This window comes from Oxyura jamaicensis, chromosome 12 (assembly GCF_011077185.1).
Source record: "Oxyura jamaicensis isolate SHBP4307 breed ruddy duck chromosome 12, BPBGC_Ojam_1.0, whole genome shotgun sequence".
Classification (NCBI taxonomy): Eukaryota; Metazoa; Chordata; class Aves; order Anseriformes; family Anatidae; genus Oxyura; species Oxyura jamaicensis.
This window is the reverse complement of record NC_048904.1, coordinates 1,216,104-1,230,206: the sequence shown is the minus strand read 5'-3', so window position 1 is coordinate 1,230,206 and position 14,103 is coordinate 1,216,104. Positions and strand designations below refer to the sequence as shown.

Sequence of the window (14,103 nt, the reverse complement as noted above, 5' to 3'; positions counted from 1 at the left end):
TTTTAAAAGCTCCATGTCTAATGGTGGACATTTTGGAGGAAAGGAACCTATCCAAAAACTGCAATGGACTATGAAATATGGAAAGGCAGCCCTCTTGCAGAGCATAAGTGTCTGTGTTTAACTACACTGTTATATGTATCTCATGCTTGTCATTACCAAATCTTACCTATTTCCTTCACGAAAGGAAAAGGTTCCTTTATGAAAGGTTTGCTCCTGTTTACATGTCCTCAGCAACAGTGCTCAGAATTTCAGAGCATGTCTTTATCTGATGATAAAACCTTGGTATGGGAAGAGTAAGGTTTTTAAACCCATTTGATCTCTGGATAGGAGTTTAATTTATCAGTGTGGGAAGCTAATTCATGTGAGGTTTGACATTTGTTACGCACAGTTATGAACACATGAATCATCAACATGTCTAAATGTACCAGGGAAAATGAACTAAGAGAATATTACCCAATGCTATCTCTAGCTATGCTATAGTAACTTTTGGTGGAGTTTTCCCAACAGCAGAAAATCCAAAACCAAATATTAGAACAAGCATCAAAATATGGGAAAGGTAATTTGTGTAGCTGTTGCAATTCCTTTCTCTTTTCTGTAATGGGAGCTAGAACTATAGGAAAATAACCTTTTATATAAATAAGTAGATGAACCATAAATTCATAACAGATAGCTAACTTCATATTAAATGACTCATGGAAATGATAAAATATTTAAGTTTTCCTAATATGAATTACAGAAGCACACAAACCATATTTGTAAGGATACAAACCATATTTAAACAGACTAAATCTTCAAGGAACTTTGCAAAGATTGAAAATGAAACCCACACCTGTGATCACATTATAAAAAACCTAGAGATAATCCATATGGTTGACACAATCTTCATCTAAGATTTGTCTTTTGCATATCTTAAGCAGCATTTTTTACATTTCTTTAAACTTAGTTATTTGAAACTAACAAATTAAAAAGAATAAAGTCTTTAACATTCTTTCTTTCAACTTTCTTTCTGTTACAGCCTGATATATGATCTGTGAAATACAGAAATGATTTTTTTTTTTTTTAATGCTAAACTCTTTTTCCTCCACTTGCTAACCTTGACTTCTCTAGCTGTCATACTCTCTGGCAAGGCGCACTGCACAGCTAGCCTGCAACTACATGCATGCCAGTATACATGTGCTGATTTACCATCTGGCTCCTTCCAAACGGGATGCTCAATGTCACTTTCAATCTGGGCAGAGCCACAAATTTTCATTTGTCTTTGAGACCTTTATTTCTTTAAGTTTATTTGAAATTGATTCAGAATAACAGATAGACTTAATCATTATCTCTGTTAGTCTTAGGAAATTGGGATAAAAATTGTTCTCTCTGTTGTGCAGTTTAGGGATACATTTTGCAACTACAGCAAGAAATGAATACTTTGAATGTAACATGCTGCCTGGAGAGTTTTGTGATATTATGTAAGGTGTTATATCAGATACGAGAAAAGGAATTCTTAAAAACACGACAAGGAGAAATATCTAATGTAATACCCATCCATATTAACAATACTTGTGAATAAACTGCTCAAGTAGGTGTCTGCTCAAGTTGGCTGTACTTGGTCCAGATGGATCTCTTCTGAACAAACAATAACACACTACCACCAAAAAAACCTACAATGTTCACCATTATCAGTGTCTTGTAATGTGTATCAGACTTTGAAGTGTTACAAAACTATTTTTTTCACTTGAAAAACTGACATTAAAACTTTCAGGAGGCAATCAGAGTAAATTCCAGCAAGGTATTCTCTATCTGAAAAGGAACTTATAAGCTGTGATTAAATAAATTTCCAGGCATAGACATCCAAGTGGGTTTTAAAATGAGCCTTTGAGGTTTTGAATTTAATTGAAGTATGACATTAAAAAGTGTTAACTAACTGATTTCAATATGTATGGATGTGAAAGTACTGTTTGATTAAAAATGACCTTTTCATCGTCTTAGACGCAATGCCAATTTTTCAAGCAGTTAATCTGCTCTGAAATTTTAGACATTATTTAATATATATTAAGGGTATAAGTACAGGTGTTACCCCTTTGTTTGCTGTACAGCACTTAGTGCAAGCAGATCTCTGCTCCATTTACAGTTTTGCATGCTGTTGTTAGAGAAATGCAAATATTGGCATGATATGTACTTGTGGTTTAACCCGGTTGGCAGCTAAGCACCACACAGCCGTTCACTCACATTCCCCACTCCCTCTCTGGGATGGGGGAGAAAAATGGGAAAGTGAAGCCTGTGAGTTGAGATAAAGACAGTTTATTAAGACAGGAAAATAATAATAATGATAATAGTACTACTACTAATAATGTGTATGAAACAAGTGATGCACAATGCAATTGCTCACCACCTGCTGACCGATGCTCAGCCTATCCCTGAGCAGCTGCCCCCCCCACCCCAGCTACCCACCCCTATATATTGTTTAGCATGATGTCAGATGGTATGGAATACTCCTTTGGCCAGTTTGGGTCAACTGTCCTGGGTCTGTCCCCTCCCAGCTCTTGCTGCACCCCCAGCCTGCCCGCTGGCAGGACAGAGCGAGGAGCTGAAAAGTCCTTGGCTTAGTGTAAGCACTGCTCTGCAACAATTAAAACATCAGCATGTTATCAGCACTCCTCTCATCCCAATCCAAAACACGGCACCCTACCAGCTACTAGGAGGAAAATCAATTCTATCCCAACTGAAACCAGGACAGTAATGAAAAGTTCATGAGTTAAACAGAACAAATAATACTGGAGTGGTGATATAAAATTGCATAGAAAACACTGAAACAAAACAATGACTAAGTCTGTTCTCTAAGGGCAATTATGTTTGTCCATAGGGAGAACTGAAAGTATGTATTTGGTAGCAGGAGAACAGGAGAGGTGAACATAACTGGAGGTCCCCTGTTGCACATCTCCCACAAAAAAAAAAAATGAGCAGTGTTTTGTGTGCTCTTTCCTTTTAGTGATCTGAATCCTGATTTACAGACATCGTACACTATTTTAAGCAGAAGGAAGAAAGGCAAAAGGCTTAGTAGTCTACTTGTGCTTCTGCTTTATTTTTCTGAATTTCTGTTTTTAAGTATGTAACTTGAAATGTGAACAATGCCGAACAAATGGCTTCCAATATTGGTTCTCTTTTAAGCTTTCTGAAATGAGGCATACCAGAATTCAGACACTCAGAACTGCTTTAAGGAAAGTGTAGATCACCTGCTGTAAAATGAGGGGTCCACACCGTTCTGGTGTATTTTGAATCCTTGACTTGAAAGGTTTATAAGCCACAGTGTGTAAATATGCATACATATGTGTGTATATATATAAGTTATAAAGTTATGTGAATAGCTTGAATTAGCAAATTATCGTATCTTGACTAAGTATTGACATTCATTTACACCAAATGAAAAGGATCAGATAGTGAAATATCCCTTATTACCTACAGGAGAGAGAAGCTCACATTTTGATTTGGAAGTCTCAGCAGTGACAAAATTGGAGGAGGCAGCATTTCAGAAAGAACAATTTAAACATTGCATTCTCTCATAAGTGTTCTAAGGCAATAATTCATGAAATCATGCTATATATATGCATTTTTTATTATTTTCAACGTGGAATGAATTCATACATAGAATTCTGCTTTTTCAAGTACAGGTTCCCTAGTTATGTCAATCAATTTACTCTGCCAGAAAATATTTTCAAAACCTCAGGCAAAAAAAACCACTTGCCTTAATATTATGTTTAGCATTCAGTTAACCTCCTCGCATAATACTAGACTTAACAGAAAAATAAATAAATAAATAAATAAAATTCCTTAAGTAGAATCCTGAATATTTGAACAGTATACTGTATACTGTACTATGAGCATAGTATATAGTATACTATGAATTTGAATACTATACTACTACACTATGAATATCTGACTTGATAGTATAATAAAATTGATTACGGGAAAAAATGTTTTTCTTATTAAGTTGAAATAATTCATTAAACAACTACTATGAATTGTCATTTTATAGATCTCTGCCCTTAAGTCTGTCCTTACACTGTGTCTTAATATATACACGTAAATCTATGGCTGGCATGAGATGGAATTTATGTAGAAACATCAATTTTGAACTGCACAAATTATTGGCAAATGTACTGAATCAGAAATTTCTAGCTTTCAGACCACAGAGCACCCTTGCAACCTTACCAGGTCTGGCCCTGTCTATAATAAACACAGCTCAAAAGTTCTTTCAAGCTGCCAAGTTTTCTGCTGAAGCTTGATACTGCAGCTCCACAGCAGATATGATCATATCAAAAGATTAAAATTGTATCAAGAACTTTCATGAAAATTCCATATTCTTTTCTCACTAAAGGACATTAATGTATACTAAGGACATTTGATGCAGTTAAGTAAGGCCTGATGAAACTATAACCTTGAAATTTGACAGTCGTTTGTAACCCTTTCATGATGTGGGCTCCAGATGCCAAGGTCAATGTGTTGTAAAGGTACTTGACATCTAAGCAATGGTAAGGAAGTGGTGACAGCTCAAACAGCTGTGGCCTCTGCTGTTCTCAGTGCTCTCAGGCTGTAGGAGATGTTTCAAAGGATTAACAAAGCTGTGATCACTTAGCCAAGCAATTCTAGTTCAGTCTCCATTCCTGGTGACGTGGAAAAATAACATATTGCTGTTATCTGAGGTTTAGTAACATTCTACAAGGATGAGCATTTTAGAACATTGACAGCTACTGCTTTGTGTTTGTAGTTATAATCAGTAATGCTGCTTGAAACCAGACAAACTTTGAATGAGATGTTTTTGTACAAAGGTATTGATACCAGTTTATATTTTTAAAGTATGCACCATTTAGAAACAAAAAAATCCCAAAACTTCTTTACTATCCAGCAACAAAAGTTTTCTGGGAATAGAGAGTTTGGGACAGGCCATGCAGTGATTTATAACAGTCTTGAGAACCTAGCTCTCCAAGAATGGCCAAGATTTTTATGGACTACTTTCACTGGTTACTACTGCTTGAGGCTGCTTCTCATAAAACATTACTTCATTGCATTTTTCCTATGCAAATAAACAAGCACTTTTTAAAGGCACTTTTTAAAATTACACTTCTTGTTGAAATCTTCTTTAATTTGTTCTGCCTGGTTTATAACTTCAAATTGTATGTTTTCACAGGCTTTTTTACGCAGATTTCTACCTTAGCTGATGTTCAAGAGAATGTCATGGAATACCTCCACGTTCTTAGCCGACCAAAGGTTATTGACCAAGAGCACGATGTAGTATGGACTGAAGCATATATTGACAGCACTGTAAGTCTGTGTAAGAAAGTATTTAATATAGGCTTACTATACATAATTAGGAATTTGGGGTAAAACTTGTGGTAAAAACACTAGTTGTGTATTTCTGTCACTGGAACGCTCCAATTCTATGTGAAAATCGGCATTTGATATCTTTGTTGCAATCAAATAGTTTGAAATTACTGAACTTCAGCAGATATTTATACATTGTAAATTACATACAAAAGAATGAAACAAACATGAGTCACTGCATCATTTTTGAATTTATGACCTCCGAATGTACATTTTTTCTTACTAAAAATGGACATTGAACAGAAATTGATTGGATTGAGTAACCATTTATTCTATATGTTTTCAAACATATAGAATATATGAATAAGTCAGTATAAAAACAGATTGACCAGAATCAGTATTTTTAGTATAGAAAGGTGAATGAACAGCTAGGTGACAACTGTGATGTCCTGGGGGAAGAGCAGCAAGAATATTCTGCCTTTTAGTGTGGATTGAATGGGTGATCTGTTGACAAATTTGTCGCAACCTTCTAATTTTAACTTGATATCCTTGTGAAACATTAGAGTTGAAGCAGAATTTTCTGTTATGCAGTGACTGAGTGCACCATCTTTTTTGGTATCATTTGGGGTAAAAATTCAGATTTGCAGATAAGGGTTGTTCATTTTCATGCGTTCATCTAAAATAGCTTTTAGTCTATTTTCTTTTTTTTTTTTTTTAATCCAATTAAAATATTTTGTTTGGTTCTATGTTATCCATAGAACAAGAGTGTGCAGCAAATATCTGTCCTATGGTACAGTACGATGCCAAGTATTTAATGTAATGAATAGAAGATCACAGATGACTAGTGGCAAAATTTTCTTCTTTTTGTTCTATATACCTCCGGAAAAATAGGGTAAGGCAGGAAAAACTCACTGGCTCCTCCCCTCCCTTCATTTGTTTGGAAGTCTGAAATGCTTTCAGGAGGTTTAAATTGATGCAAAAATCTTTAAAAAAAATCACAAAAACAAAAACCCCACAACCATGCTGTGAATAGAGTTTTGCTTCATCTTCTCTTTTGTTTAGGTCTTTCCCATTCTTCAGCTGGTGCTATGGGTAATATAAAATAAATACTAAAACTGTTGCTACTCAGAAGAAACAAAAACTTGTGTGGACGTAAGGTTTTATTGTTTCGGTGCAACTCTACTCATTTCTATTCCTTTTTTTTTTAAGAAGGTGTTAATCCAGTTTCTTCTGTGTTCTCTTTCTGTTATTGAAATGCAACGGTGAGAAGAAAACTACCTCTTTTTCATTCCATGAAATGGGGAGATGACTAAGAAAATCTGTTTCTCATTCACCTCTTGGTTTTTATATGCTTGAGGTAATCAATGTGTATATGTTAAAGGGAGTTTGTCTGTTTGCTAGAGAGAGTAGCAGAAAAAGATCCATGCAATTGGTGTTTTAGTGCAACTCTCCTTTTCGCTCTTGGCCTTAGAATCTTGGATTAAAAGTGTTGTTGCAAATGAAATCTTTCTTTCTCAACACGAAGTTCTTCCTCTTCCCTACCAACCAAATACAAAATTCTGTTTCAGAAGTAATTTTACACTTTTCTCTCTACTTTGTTAGCCTGTAATTTCTTCGATTACTGTAGGGAGGAATATATCCAGAAAACTTAGTCTAACTTTCAGTAATTCTCCCCCAGGTTATGGAAATTCTCAGCAAAATGAAGAATGTAATATTCAGTTAAATACTAACTGGATGAGGGAAAGGCTGTGGACATGGTCTACCTTGACTTCAGCAAGGCTTTTGATGCCGTTTCCCACAGCATTCTCCTCAAGAAACTGGCTGCTCTTGGCTTGGACTGGCGTACGCTTCATTGGGTTAGAAACTGGCTGGGTAGCTGGGCCCAAAGAGTCATGGTGAATGGCGTTAAATCCAGTTGGAGGCCGGTCACTAGTGGAGCCCCCCAGGGCTCAGTACTGGGGCCAGTTCTCTTTAATATCTTTATCGATTATGTGGATGAGGGGATCGAGTGCACCCTCAGCAAGTTTGCAGACGACACCAAGTTAGGTGCGTGTGTCGAACTGCTTGAGGGTAGGAAGGCTCTGCAGGAGGATCTGGATAGGCTGGACCGATGGGCCGAGGCCAACTGTATGAAGTTCAACAAGGCCAAGTGCCGGGTCCTGCACCTGGGGTGCAACAACCCCAAGCAGTGCTACAAGCTGGGAGATGTGTGGTTAGAAAGCTGCCTGGCAGAGAAGGACCTGGGAGTATTGGTTGACAGTCGGCTGAATATGAGCCAGCAGTGTGCTCAGGTGGCCAAGAAGGCCAACAGCATCCTGGCTTTTCTAAGAAACAGTGTGACCAGCAGGGCTAGGGAAGTGATTGTCCCTCTGTACTCAGCTCTGGTGAGGCTGCACCAGATCTGGTGAGGCCGCACCTTGAGTACTGTGCTAAATTTTGGGCCCCTGGCTACAAGAAGGACATGGAGGTGCTTGAGCGAGTCCAGAGAAGGGCAACAAAGCTGGTGAGGGGTCTGGAGAACAAGTCTTTTGAGGAGCGTCTGAGGGAGCTGGGATCGTTCAGCCTGAAAAAGAGAAGGCTCAGGGGCGACCTTATCGCACTCCACAGGTACCTTAAAGAAGGCTGTAGCGAGGTGGCGGTTGGTCTATTCTCCCACATGCCTGGTGACAGGATGAGGGGGAATGGGCTAAAGTTGCGCCGGGGAGGTTTAGGTTGGATATTAGGAAGAACTTCTTTATTGAAAGGATTGTTAGGCATTGGAATAGGCTGCCCAGGGAAGTGGTGGAGTCACCATCCCTGGAGGTCTTTAAAAGACTTTCAGATGTAGAGCTTAGGGATATGGTTTAGTGGAGGACTTGTTAGTGTTAGGTCGGAGGTTGGACTCGGTAATCTTGGAGGTCTCTTCCAACCTCGATGATTCTGAATCTGTGGATACAGGACGGGTGTGTAGATACAAGTGCATAGTTCAGAACGCTAGAGGGAGCATAGGGCAGGGATCTTAATGAGAAAATGAAATTAAAACAAAACAAAACAAACAAACAAACAAACAAAAACCAACAAAAATGCAGTGGAGATGTTGCATTCCTGAATGAAGGAACTACTTAAATCCAAATGCTAGCTCTATTATTCCAAAACAACACCGTTTCAAGTTCTGTTCTCTCTCTTCTTTTTTCATTCTTTTGGCTAAGGCTAATTAACATCCCTATGAACATACACACACACATTTATAAATGTCTGAGAGTTCCACTCAGGGCCTGAATGGGTTGGATGGTACAAGAAAAAAGATTTTAAACCAGAAGACAGTGATCTGCTTAACTGCAAACCACATCTCTCCCCTCCTCTCCCATTAAAAATAAATAAATAAATAAATAAATAATAAAAAAATCAGGATGAATTGGGGCAGTCATATACAAAACTCTGGAAAAAACAACAAAGGCAACCTTATAACAAACCAGATGTGCCTCTGCCTCAGCTAGAGATGCCCGAGAGCTATTTTCAGAGATCGATTCCTTAGGTATCTCTAGTGTTTTGGCATTAAACTGCCACCTAAATGTTCCTCTACTTCCCATGACTTGTTGAGTTTTGCAGGCAGTTTGTGTCCCGACCCCTCCCTGGCTGCCTTTTAGACCCTGATAGCTAAGAAACAGTGTCTTGCCAGCAAACTTAAGTGTTCTTACATCCAGCAGTGTCAGAACAACCATGGCTAGATTGCCAGGACCACACATATGGATGTAATCAGTGTCACTATGTCTTGATGGAGTATAACTTCCCTGCTCTCTTCTCACCAAAAATAACCTGCTGTGCTGTTTTAGAGCAAGCAGCAGTATGCTGGAACATACTAGGATCCAGCCAGAAACATTATCATTGACTTGAAGTCTGACTCTCCTGACATAGGAGTGATGTAATCTTAAAAACATGTCCACTGACTCTCAGAAGAATTTAGTAAATTTCTGAAATCATTTGAAGTTAGGTTTGTGGAGAACTGGACTGATCCTCATTGTACTCTGTTCAGGAATTTACTTGAGAAATGGTCTTTAGAGGCTACATTGAGCTAATTCCAAGGTCAGCTTCACAACAGTTGGAGTGTAATTCATGCAGCAGGCTGGTAGCTTAGGCACTGCCAATACCATTAGACTAAGATGTTGGGATTTTAAAGCATGCAAATATATCAGCTGGTGTGTAGTCTCCAGATTCTGTCCTGTGATTCTATATTCCACACCTTTCCCTAGCATCAGTCTCTTTTCCATTTGTACCTCTCTAGTCAGTAGTCTGATATGCACTGGGAGTAAGCTTCATTGGATCTGTGCAAGTCCATGGGAAAGAGTATTTGGGTTGTCAAGAGTAAGAGGACAGGCAGATCCTTCTTGATGAAGTCTAATAGCAGAAGAGACCCTCTTGCTACATGTTGGTGTTCAGCTGCATAGCCTAGAGGTTGTTCTGTAAGAGTTGCAGGTAGGATAGCCATACAGTGGGCCCTAGATGGTGAGGTCTGGACAGCATTCCAACAGACCAGTCTCGGTGTAACTTTTCTGCCTCAAAATTAGGTCAGATTTGGATCTGATATTGCTGCTTTAGCATCAGTAGGGCCTACAAATACCTACTGCTTCAGAAAATAAAATACCTTAATGGGTGCTTAAGAATAGACTTGGATTTCTAAATGAAAGCTTCCAATGGCACTTTTTGCTGAGTAGATAATTATAAAATATAAAAGTATTTCAGGAGGGGCATAATATTAAAATGGTCAATGACTTCTTTTAAGCATATGTGCAGCCATAGCAAGTAAATACAAATGACTATATTGGGGGGAAAAAGGAAAAGTGCCTGGGCACTGGGATATTCCAGTAAACTGAAGTATAGGACTAGTCTCTTGGGGATTCTGATAATTATCTATAAAGTAGAGAAGCCCTTAATTCACTCTTTTGATAGTGTCTGGAATGTGGAGAAACATTACTTTTTTCTGCAGGAAATAAAAATAAAATAAATAATAATAAAAAAGTCTGGACTGGCACCTGAGTTCCTGCTGCTTAAATGATTACAATTGACAGTTTGTTTATTGGAGCATGTAACTTGACCTACTTGGACCTTTTCTGACTTTTCCTGGTGAAATTTGTTTCTCATAAGTGTACCTTAGGATATTCTCTGGATCTAATGCACCATTGAGTTCATCTCCTTCAGGCTATTAGTTTCAAGCTGTGAGCAGATTCAGGCATCCATTATCATGTTGACCCTGCTCAGTTTCTATCTGGAGGATTCCTTTCCATAAAAAGGGCAAATTATTATTTAATAATTTGAGATGACTGTTGCTTCAGAAGTTGAGTTCATTAAAATACAAAAAGCATTCAGAATCATTACAGGTCATGACTTGTCATAATACGAACTGTGAGTGGTTTTTACTCCATACTCTGCTTCAAGTACTATATGTCCATTCTTCATTCACACTATTCCCACCGTCTCATAGATGTGTATCAAATTATGGATTTTAGTTTAATTCTACAATTGCTGTAAAATAATATATATATATTTTTTTTTAAAAAAAAGGATTTCTGGGGGAAATATTTTCCAACCAAGAGGCTGATGCTGTGCTAGTAAGGCAACCTGTCCAACAACCTTGTTTCCCCTTATGGTGGCAGTAAGTTGGGGTAGCTCCACTGAACTAAAGCCTATTATGCTATTATGCTTGCCTTTTTTCCATCCAGGAGTTTTGAGTGAGGTATTATGCTTCTCCCATGCACTCAATTTTCTTTGTGCTCAATGCACAGAAGAGCTTTTATGAAGTAACAAAAATTAAATACTACCCCATTTCCACTAGCTTCTATTCCCAGAGATACCTTCAAATACTTTTGGTAGCACAAGTTAATTGTGCTATTATAATAAGTAGGTGTAATTAGCATTTTTATCATGGTAAAAGGTTCCCTGGGCCTCTATTTCAAAACTAACTTATAGATCGTAGTACTGGAATGCATTAAAATGCATCAGAGTGTTCAGAATGCTCATGTATATCTACAGCAAGTAAATATTGGTAATCACTGCAGAACTGAATGTCAGGAAATGTCATTAATCAGCAGCTGCAAAAAGAAAATTTACACACAGGCAGTATTTTTTTAAGTCATTTTTAAAAATCAGAAAAGAGTTTTTTGTTTGTATTTTTTTTTCTTTCCTTTTTTTTTTTTTTTTCCTCAGTACTACCTAGGAGTTGGTTACATGATCTAAACTTGCCTTTGTGGTCAGCATCACTTAATCTCTACTGATTAAGGGTTCTTTATTAGAACAAATCATCAACATTGACTGATTCTGAGGTTCCCAATAAAATTTCAATTTCTTGCTTTGATACTTATTTAAATGAATTCAGTCAGGAAAAGGAAATCCCATGCTTGGATATCAGGCATTCCATCAGGTAGGTTTGTTCTTAAAATAAGGTTCTTTAAGCACTGCTTTGTCTGCTATGGATCTACAGTCATCTTTTGACAACAGAAATATGGGATAAAAAAAAAAAAAAAAAAAAAAAAAAGTAGCCCAGGAAATGCCTTTTCATCAGCTCTGCAGCCTAAATTAATTTTCCTGGGGAAAACAAACAAGCAAACAAACAAAAACCACCACCACCACCAACAAAAACCAATTCCAACTATTTCATCTTTTCCAAAGCTTCTGTAAGAGAATGATTGCAGTTTGAGGATGCATACTATCTGCTCCAGCAATTATGGTCTGCTGTATTTGCACTGGGATCTTATAGGTAGCACTTGAGAAATAACAATGGTGATCAGTGCAGATACTTGTACACACAACAACAAATAAATCCTGCACATATTTATATATAGGTGCAACATTCCTTTAGGCTGATGATTAGTGGGGTGTCTGTGGAAATCTTCACTGACAGTCCAATAAAAATATCTGTGAGCCATGACATCTATGATTTCTGTGGCCCAAAATTTCCAGTCACCATAATTAAGCATTCTCATTTGCTACTGAACAGTTCTAGTCTGTTTGTTTTACTGCTGAATCTAGAATAAATGAATTACCATTACCAACATTAACTGTTTCAAATTCAGTAAGATCTGTGTCAACTGTCAAAATATAATGAGTGCTCAAGATAATAAATGAATAAACCTCTCAACTGAATAGAATTAATGCATATTCATTATCTTTTAAGATGCAGCTCAAAAATAACAATGGATGTTCTTTTTTTGTTAGAAAATGCACATCCGATTTACTTATGTTAGGCAGCAGGGTGCTAATCAGTGCAAGGAACACTGTGCCACTTTAATTTGAGTTTAGAGCCCTTGCGCACAACACCAGTACAAGAGACATGGTGCAGCGTGTCCCAGTAAAACACACAATTTGGGAACTGTCCCCCATCCCTGAAATGAAAATCAGGCCATGCACAGGAAAATAAAGTTCATAATGACCTGATGGCAATATTGATACTTTGAGAATATGTATGCTGTTCCATACAATAAATACAGATTAGGATATGCATAAGCATGGGTACCAGCTGTGCCCATACATGATATGTGTGTGTACCTTTTGAAGTAAACTACTTTGATAAATTATGTTTGCTTTAATCCATTGCTAGTGCTGGAACTTATACTGCATGATGGCAATTTTCATTTATTTCATTAAGTGCAGAATATTACTACTGAGAGATAATTGCTAGTTGTCAAAACCACTAGAAAAAATGTTGTAAGGAAATAGCAATATTTATTTTAATGAATTAACACTTTTCATGTGTATAGCCATATATAGTATTTACACTATAAAATGCTATACACTATACATCAAAAAGATGTTTAAAATATCAAAAACACAAACATAAACAAAAGTCCTGCACTTAAAGAGGAACATAAAATTTCCTGCTGGGGATGTGGAACATGGAATGCCATCTGTATTATATGGCACTGAGATAACTGATTATGTTTGGACCTCTATTTCATAGCAGATGGGTTCATTAAATTTAATAGCCTCCAGAGCCTTTAGAAACAGTGTTAAAAACATGTGGAACATGCTGAGACACTTCACTTCCCTCCCCACAGTCATTATAACTCTGGCACAGACTATAAATATTACAGTACTTTATTTCCATTGAAATGGATTACTATTAAAATTATTTTTTCTAGTGTACATTTGCATGAGAAATACAGAATGAAAATCCTACTTTTTCACACTTGAGATATGCAGTTGATTTCTTTAAATGCATTTTAGAGTTCTTTGCAGTTGGAGGCTTTGATATAGAACTTATTTTTATCTTCTTCCTGTAACATCATCAAGCAGCTGTAATGCCACTGCAAAAGTTTGGTCTTAACCAGCTCTGCTCCCAGTGTGGCGCAAGTAAGACAAGCATTATATGAGTGCATAGAAATCAGAGCAGTGTTATGTCTTGGCTTCTAGCTTCATGTAAATTATCTTCTAGTGTTTTATATAATAGGGTAACTTTAACTTTTGTCTCTGTTCATCTTTTATAACTGGAGCAAATAGGCACTAAATATTTAATTTCAAAGCAGAGCAGTTCCTGCAGAAATGTTTCTTAGAGTAAAATCTCAGTTCTTTTTTTTTTTTTTTTTAATATTCTCAGAATTTGATTACTAAGGGAATTTCATAGCTCTTTACTTTTTGATTTTCAATTATTTCAAATGAGAACAGGGAAATTTTAGATGCTTAATAGATTTAAGTTTAGATGTTGTAGATGTTTGTGTTTTGACAATCGTCTAATGTTCTTCCACCTTGCATTTACAAGTTCTAATATTTAAAGTAATATATTTTTCACAAATGTTGTCATATTTGATCATGATTTTTTTCCACAAA

At 36.9% G+C, this 14,103-nt stretch overlaps 1 protein-coding gene across 1 annotated transcript in view; it reads left to right on the top strand.

Moving 5' to 3' along the window:
- Positions 1–14,103, top strand: part of CACNA2D3 (calcium voltage-gated channel auxiliary subunit alpha2delta 3) — a 437,646-nt gene that overhangs the window by 280,534 nt on the left and 143,009 nt on the right. Inside the window, exon 13 of the mRNA XM_035337879.1 lies at positions 5,174–5,307. Coding sequence (XP_035193770.1) covers positions 5,174–5,307 — 134 coding nt within the window. The remainder of the gene's footprint in view (positions 1–5,173; positions 5,308–14,103) is intronic.